This window comes from Cebus imitator, unplaced genomic scaffold, assembly GCF_001604975.1.
Source record: "Cebus imitator isolate Cc_AM_T3 unplaced genomic scaffold, Cebus_imitator-1.0 Scaffold11, whole genome shotgun sequence".
In the NCBI taxonomy this organism is placed as follows: domain Eukaryota; kingdom Metazoa; phylum Chordata; class Mammalia; order Primates; family Cebidae; genus Cebus; species Cebus imitator.
Window position 1 is genome coordinate 3,820,639 of NW_016107326.1, and position 7,918 is coordinate 3,828,556.

General features: G+C 50.4%; 2 protein-coding genes across 4 annotated transcripts in view; one reads left to right on the top strand and one right to left on the bottom strand.

Annotated features, from left to right (window-relative positions):
* Nucleotides 1-2,697: 2,697 nt before the first annotated feature.
* LOC108318377 (translation initiation factor IF-2-like) lies at nucleotides 2,698-4,637 on the bottom strand. Its single transcript, XM_037745946.1, has 2 exons — nucleotides 4,430-4,637; nucleotides 2,698-4,046 (listed from the first exon to the last, which is right to left on the bottom strand). Exons 1-2 carry the CDS (start codon nucleotides 4,635-4,637, stop codon nucleotides 3,142-3,144), a joined length of 1,113 nt encoding a protein of 370 aa, XP_037601874.1. The 3' UTR covers nucleotides 2,698-3,141.
* Nucleotides 4,408-7,918, top strand: part of WWC2 (WW and C2 domain containing 2) — a 210,143-nt gene continuing 206,632 nt past the window's right edge. The window contains exon 1 of one of the 3 annotated variants that reach the window (XM_017549366.2): nucleotides 4,408-4,766. In XM_017549366.2, coding sequence (XP_017404855.1) covers nucleotides 4,636-4,766 — 131 coding nt within the window. In that variant the 5' untranslated portion in view covers nucleotides 4,408-4,635. The remainder of the gene's footprint in view (nucleotides 4,767-7,918) is intronic. The other 2 variants (XM_017549396.2, XM_017549386.2) reach the window with 2 other exon arrangements.

Genomic DNA, 7,918 nt, shown 5'->3' on the forward strand with positions numbered 1-7,918 from the left:
CATATCAGATCCCGCTTTGGACTTCCTCATTTTTTCCAGCTCTTTGGTCTAAAACCTTGGAATTGTCTCAGATTCCTGCTTCTAGTCTATTTGCCTCTCTCCTTCCTAATCTAATCAGTTGCAAATTCTTGCCAAACCACTTCTTTTCATCCTCATTGCTTTATTTCTAATCCAGACCTTATCTGTCTCATACCTATACCATCACAACAGCCTCCTAACTGGATGGCTCCAGCCAGTCTTGGGCTGTTTCAGGCCAGCTTCATCTTTGAACTTTGCACACCCATTTCTTTCCTCAAACATGCCCCACCACACCTGTCCATTTTAGCCTCGAGTCTATGCTCATCTCTCCCTATCTCTTTTCCTTTATGATTATTTACCTCATGATACGTCTTTGATGGATCTCCCTGACAGCACTAATCCTCTTTAAGAACTTCCTTCCTTTACGATCTGTGTTCTTCCTTTGGCATGAAGGAAGTGTACAGGAAGCTGTGTTCTTTACATTTTACGATTGGCCCCATCTCCAGAATGGGATTGTAACTCCACTGAACTTAGCCAGCCCAGTGTCTTTTTGCACCTTGCTTTTTTCACTTAATTTATCCTGGAGATCTTTCCTTACCAGCACATATATGTTTATCTAATGCTTTTAAAATGCCTGCTAACTATGGATAATTCATAATTCATTTAATTAGTCCATTACTGATGGCTACTGGTGGTTTTTCTAGTTTTGTTATTATCAAACATGCTGCAGTGAATATCCTTGCATATCTTGAGCAACTTTAATGTCATAGGAAAATAATTGTACTGGGATTGCTGGATTAAATGTGTGTGTGTGTGTGTGTGTGTGTGTGTCTTTACATATTCCCATTTAATAACACACACACACATTTTTTTTTTAAGAGATAGCGTCTTCTTATGTTGCCCAGGCTGGAGTGTGGTGGCTATTCAAAGGCAAGATCATAGTGCCTTGAATTCCTGGCCTCAAGTGATCTTGCTTCAGCCTCCTAAGCAGCTAGGACTACAGGTATTCCTGACATATTTTATTTTTATTTTTTATTTTAATTTTGTTTTTTTGAGATGAAGTCTTGCTCTGTTGCCCAGGCTGCAGTGCAGTGGCGTAATCCCTGCCCACTGCAACCGCTGCCTCCCAGGTTTAAGCGATTTTCCTGCCTCAGCCTCCTGTGTAGCTGGGACTACAGGTGCCTGCCACCACACCCGGCTAATTTTTGTATTTTTACTATAGACGGGATTTCGCCATGTTGGCCAGGCTGGTCTCCAACCCCTAACCTTAGGTGATCTGCCCGCCTCGGCCTCGCAAAGTGCTGGGATTATAGGCTTGAACCATCGCAGCTGGGCCACCTGATATATTTTAAATTTGTAGATAATAAAATTATCTTTTAAAATAATTTTCACTGCCTACTCCCAATTTTGATAGTACTAATTTTCCTGCCACTCAAGATGAGGATATTGACAGTGGCAGCTTTGCTTACCGAGGCTTATCCCCACAGACTTAGCGCTGGGGAGAAAACATGAAGCCAGAGGAAAAGAACATTTTGAGTGCCACAGAATTGGCTCTTCAGCGGCTAGAACTCGGTTCCAGGCTAGGATAAAATGGCGTCCTGGACAGCAGATTGCACCATCTATCTTTGCCAAGGATCAACTGAAGCCCGAATCCAATGTGTCCCTCTCGAAGATGGGGATAATCTTCATATTTCTTTTCCTTTCACAGATACAAATATAAATGCAATTTCATTGACTTGACCATTATGAATTCTCTGAAGGTCTGTTACTACCTAAATTGTGTGAACTCAGAACAGCAGAGTTCAAACTTGATCAGAACAAAAAAGGCTAGAGAGTGGCAACTCTCCTTTCTGTCATTTTAACAGCTTTTGTATGACCAAATGTTTCCCATGCCAGTCAGTGGGGAAGAAGCAGCCAGCTAGTCTCTTAATTGTTTTAGAGTTCTGTTTGTCTATTTAGCGTTGCTTTTTGAAGTCTGAAGATTTATGGAACAATAAACTTCATTTAATGCTGCACGCTATTTTGGATTCCTCACTGGTTTTAGAATTTGGGTAAAACTACCTAGCTGAAAGCTTAACACATTTGAAATTACAAGTACTGTAGAACAGTTCCTCTCAGTAAAAGAAATTACGGCAGCAGGAAAATGTGTTACTTTTTTTTTTTTTAATAGGAAGATACAGACATTTTAGTATAATAAATGTGTTCAAATTGTTTGGGGGCAAAAAGTAAGCCAGGAAGCAAGGTTTAAATCAGGATGGTTTGGTTTAGTGCTGAATGATGTTGTTAGTACACCACAATGCAAGTGTTGGCCATGCATTTGGGCCAATTTAGAGAGTCCAAAACAACGTACATTTGCTCATAGTGAGAGATTAATTGTACACAGGCCCTATTTTTTTTTTTTTTTTGCAGTATTCAAACGCTCAACCTTAAGGCCCCACCAGGGCGTCTCATTCCACCGGGAACTAGAGAAGCTGGACTTGTGTGATCACCTCCTGATTAATGGACTCTGGGGCAGAACCCAGATCCGAAGGTGGGGGCTTCTCTTCACCAAGCGCGGAGCCTGGCTTCCAGAAGCCTGGCCGCGCAAGCGGCAGCCCTAAAGGCGGTCAAGGCGAGCCAAGTCGCCGTGGGTGCCTTCCTTCCCCACCTCCGGCCGCTCCGATGGCTCCTTCCCAGGCGCTGCAAGCTCTCCAGCGTTTCTGGTGGTTTAAAGTGTCCACTTCACGCCCAGACTGGTCTAAGGGCAAACACGACCCCCCTGCCCCTTCTAGGACCCCTTCCGTGAAGTGTGTTCCAAGTCTGAGCCTCTCCGCCTGAGAGATTAGCCGCAGACGCCCCGACGGGATGGCTTCGGGAGCCGAAAGCCGCCCTCACCCCGGGGCAGCGGCTGCCCTAGCGCAGGCCAGCCCCGCACAGCGCGAGTCTCCTTCACGCGACTCCCTCGCAGGCCTGTGAACCCGCAGGGGAGGCGGAGGTCGGTCCCCCGGGACCCCCGCGGGAGCCCCTGCCCAGCGCCGAGTCCTGCACACGGGGGAAACTCCTGACGCTTTAGCGGGCAGGATTAAACGACTCACACCACGAGGTGCAAGACTGGGTTTCGGGGCCTTCCTCGGTGTTGTCATTTTAAAAGAACTGCTCGGTAGCCCAGAAGAAGATGATGGGGCGCGGCGGTGTAAACCGGCTGAAGGGGAGATCTGGGCCTGGGGGGCGCCGCCTCAGACTGAGGGGCCGGGGACAATGAAGCTCGGGATCCAGGCCCCGCCGGCGGTGCTCCCGGCATTGCCCCGCCTGGGGCCGGGGGCCGTTCCCTCGGCAGTGCCGGCCAGCACGTAGTAGCTGCTGAATAAATAAAGGCCTGCGCAGCAGGGAAGGTTCCGGGCCGCCTCGGCCGGGCAGGGGCCTAGGAAGGGCTGGCGTCCGGCGCCGCCGTGGGTCTCTCCGTAGTGGCCGCTCCCACCTCGTTGGCCACGGCGGGGCTGTGGTGGGGGAGACATCTCGGGGTGGGCGGCTGGACGGAAGGCACCGGACTCGGGGCGCGCCCACGGCCAACCGCCCCAAACTCAGCAGGGGAGGCCAGGGACCGGGAGCCTCCGGGGCCTCGCGTCTGGAGCGCCCCGACGCGGCGGGGCGGCGGGTGGCTCCTGGGCGGCTCCAGGGCTGGGCGGGAGTTTCTCCGCTTTCCGCCGCGCGGCCCGCGGTCTCTGCCGAGGTCACCGAGGGCCAGGCGCCCTGCAGAGGCCCCGCCGTCCCGGACCCACCGACGCGCCCCCGCGGCTTGGCGCTTTCCCACCTCCCCGGTCCGCGCAGGGGTGCAGGAGGGGCTCGGGGCGCGGCGTGGGGAGCCTTTGTGCCCTCCCTGCTTGTTGGGGGTTTTTCCTTCCGAGGACAGCTCCCACCCCACCCGCTTTCCTCTCGAAAGTTTCGTGGTTTCCTTAGAAGACGAGAGGTTGAGAAGGTTGCGGAGACTTCTTGCAATATTCCCAGTCCAGAAACTCTAAAACCTCTAGGCGTTTGGCCCGGGGAGCTCTCTGGGGTCAAGGGGAGGGAGCCCGCCGCACATTCCTTCGCCGCCTCCCTCCCACCTGGAGCCGCGGCCCCTCCCCCGCCCCTCCCGGGCGGTGCGCCCAGGCTGGAGCCGCGGCGCCGGCAGCGGCGGGGTTAAGCGCAGGAATGCGGCGGGAGGAATGCGCATGCAGATGAGGCGGGCGGGCGTATGCTAATCGCATGCAAATGAGGGGCCCGCCGCCGCCGCGGCCGCGCCGCCGCTTCCCGGATCCGAGCCCAGACGGCGGCGGCTCCGGCAGCCTGGGCGCCGCGACCCTCGGCGGCCACAGGGGGACTGGGCGGAGGAGGAGGAAGAGGCGGAGGCAGCGGCGGCGAAGGGGAGGAGGGTTCGCTCGCCGGCTCCGACGCAGACATGGTGGACTGATCCCCAGCGGGGCCGCGAGCAGCGTTTCCTGAGGCGCCTCCCGCGCGTGGTTCCGCCGCGCCCCGCGCCCCTCAGCCCCTCGCCGGCGCCCGCGTCGCTGGTTGGCGACCGGGCCGGGCAGCCGCGTTCCCGCTGCGTCCCGCGCCGGGTCCCTATGGAGGAGCCGCTCGCCGGCGAGGCCGCCGACCATGCCTAGGAGGGCCGGGAGCGGTCAGCTGCCGCTGCCCCGGGGCTGGGAGGAGGCCAGGGACTACGACGGCAAGGTCTTCTATATCGACCACAACACCAGGAGGACCAGCTGGATCGACCCCCGGGACAGGTGGGCGCCGGCCGCGGGGGCGCGGGCCCGCTGGGACGCGGCGGCTGTTGTCCCGGAGACTCGGCCGCGCGGGGGGCGGGGGTGGCGCCGGCTCGCGGTGCGTCGAGGGGTCTCGGGAGGGGTGCGGAGCTGCCGGTGCCCGGACCCCTGCGCCCACCCGCTTCCCAACGCCCCTCCGGGACCCTGCGACACGCCTGGCCTAGAGGCGAAGCTGGAGTCGCTGCCCCGGGCCGACGCGGCACACCCGGCCATCGGACCCCAGGGGCCATCTGAGCCCTGTTCGGAACTCTCGTCGGCTTCGAGGTGCCCACGTTGAGGCTGCAGGGCACCTTTGGCCTCGGGGCGGCGGGGGTGGGCTGGGGCCTCAGTGCCAAGAGGGGAGCGAGCCTCCCGGGCCACCTGTGGCATCCCTCGGGCCGTCCTTGGCGCCCGAGGCTGGACTGCGAGCTCTTGGCGGGGGCGCCCAGCCTGGCCGGAGGTACCGAGCTGGGAAGGAGCTCCCGATCCCCGTCGGGCCCTGCTGGTGGGTGTGACTGGCTTTGCCCCTCAGAGTTTAGAAAAGCGCTTGGAGGTTTCACTGCCTGGCGCTAGTCTTCACCTGAAAACTTGAACCCACTCCCAGGTCGTGAACAGGCGTATTCTCTTTGGAAGGAAGATGTAGGGGAATGAACGTTGGGTATTGAGGAACTCTGACTTAGCTTACTTAGCCTGGTTTCTTTGTTTGTTTGTTTTAAAATTAGTTCAGGAGCTGAAGTTTCACAAATGTTTCTGTATCTCATGTTTCTTTTTACCCTTAGAAGGGAGTTTCTTAGAATTATTATAAGATTAATAGGAGGCATTCCTAATTATAAATTTGTAAATTATCCATTAAGGAGATATTCCTAATTGTAAATTTAGATAACATACCACCAGGGATAACTTGAACATTCAGACTTTTGTCATTTCTGAAAATTCGAACTTTTTATTGAATGTAGCCTTTGGGCTTTATAATCTTTTTAGCCGCTTTTCCTAGTTAACATTTTCCCTTTTCTCAGTTTGAAGCTGAAATACCTAAGTACTTTGTATTCTCAGTTACTTTTGCCCTAAAAATGTTGTTTTCGAAAGCTACTAAAAAGCAATTACAAGAAAGTCATAAACGACATTACGAATTTACGGAACAATCCTTTTTCAATTATCCATGAAGCTATGGGCTTAGGTTTCCCTCCTGAAATGAGAAAAGGCACCTGTGATGAGGTTCGGTCTTGTCACAGCCTGGCTGCCTGTTGCCGGCCTGATGAAAGTTATGACAGGCATCACACCTTCACGGTCTCTCCAGACATGCTACATTGTTGTCGTAAACCTCTCGCTCCAAGCCAGGTATTTGACTTATGCCATTGCACTTTAAAACTACTTAACAGATAGTAAATGTCAGTGCTGATGGTGTGCACCCAACTGCGGCTTTTAAGGCACCTGTATAAATATTTGACTTTTACAGTTGTGTGGTAATTCTTTCTGCTTTCTGATACTTGGTGGTTCAGGTTATTGAAATAGCAATAAATTCCTGAAATATTTAGACATTCTAGGTTCTCTTCTCCTTCAATTTACATGTTTTATTATATTATCTCATTTCTGTCTACCAGAAAGCATTACAAGAGTATGTAATGACTGGGTAAAGTAAACAGAAAGTGGAATAAATTTATTTGATTTGGTATATTCATATCACTACTTTTTTCACAGGTCAAGCATGTCCTTTATTTTTTAAACCCTTAATGGATTAGTAATTACTATCAACTGTTTTCAGGAAACTGGGTAAACAGTTCATTGAATGGGGACAAATAGTTTTGACTAGATGGCTTTTTATTTTCCCAATTTTCCTTGCAGCTGTTCAGTCTTAAATATTTAGAGACATAAATTTGACGACTTACAAATATTTCTGGATCTCAGTATTAGAGTTTTAAAAGATATTCTGTGAGATCAGAATCACCATGATATACTCAGTTTAAATTTGATTATATTTTCTTTTATGGCAATTAAGTGAATAAATCTTAATAAATAGCGTAAGAGATGATGGGAAGGTATAGTTGGAGTAACTATCTCATCAATTTTGTTACACACTTACCAAACATACGGAAAGAGAGATGTTACACAGGCCAATAGGAGTGTGTGGATTCTTCTGCAGGATCAACTTACAAATCCTGAAAGAAAAACAACTTGATATACTATGGGTCTGCAGTACTTTTGAACTATTAAAGCCGTTTAGTTAGAATGGTCATGATGATTTACCTTGCGTATTTGTTATGTTATTCTGTTAAGAAAAAGAATTTTGCGTTTCTGATAGTCTATCAGAATTTGTAGAATATTTCTGATTCTGTAGATAATTATGCTCATTTAGTAGGGGAGGCTAAGGGATTTTATAAGAACATAACTTCATTCAAGAAGTTGTCATGCCAGAATGCTAAAGCATGCTTTTAAGCTTTTGGAGGTAAATGACATCATGCAAACTTTGCTGGGATGTGAGCAAAGCTTTTATTGCTCCACCTCTTACGCGTATTGACTATGTTTAGCTGAGTTTCTGAATCCCTCTAAACCTCCATTTTTCAGCTCTAAAATCAGGATGCCATCTTCTTCATAAGGATGTTCGTGGGCTCACAATTAGGGCCCTGCCTAATTGTATTAGTGTATGTTGAGATTCCAGTTTAAGAACTGAGGGGCCCTGGAAATATTAGAAATTCTAGCATGAATAGTATTTACTCAGTATTTATTGTGTGCTAGCCAGCATGCTAAGCTCTTTAACTGTGATCTCATTTCATTCTCCCAATGGTCCTATGAGGTAGGTACACTTGTCATCTACCAGTTACAGATGAGGAAATTGAGTCACAGAGAAGTAGCCCTTGTTAAGAGTGGAGCCAGGATTTAAAGCCAGGCAGCTTGACTCTACAGCATGTGTCCTTAATCAGTCCTTTAAATTGTCTTGCCACTGGGCATGTTCAGGGGTCTTTGGGTGGAGTACAGGGAGGGGCAGAACCTTTTTGCCTAGCATTTATTTTTCAGGCTAATTGACTAGGCTAATTCTACGGAAATCTCCATGTTTGTGATTAATCCCCACCCTGCCTGTATGGGCCCACTCCCCTAGTGTTATTTTGTAGGTTTACAAGCTTTTTTTTTTTTTTTTT

Bases quoted from the DNA above. Each gene is read 5' to 3' on its own strand.
- LOC108318377 (XM_037745946.1), bottom strand. From the start codon at position 4,637: ATGGTCGGCGGCCTCGCCGGCGAGCGGCTCCTCCATAGGGACCCGGCG. The intron at 4,047-4,429 runs GTCGGAGCCGGC...CCTTGACCCCAG, and splicing joins GATCAGTCCACCATGTCTGC to AGAGCTCCCCGGGCCAAACG.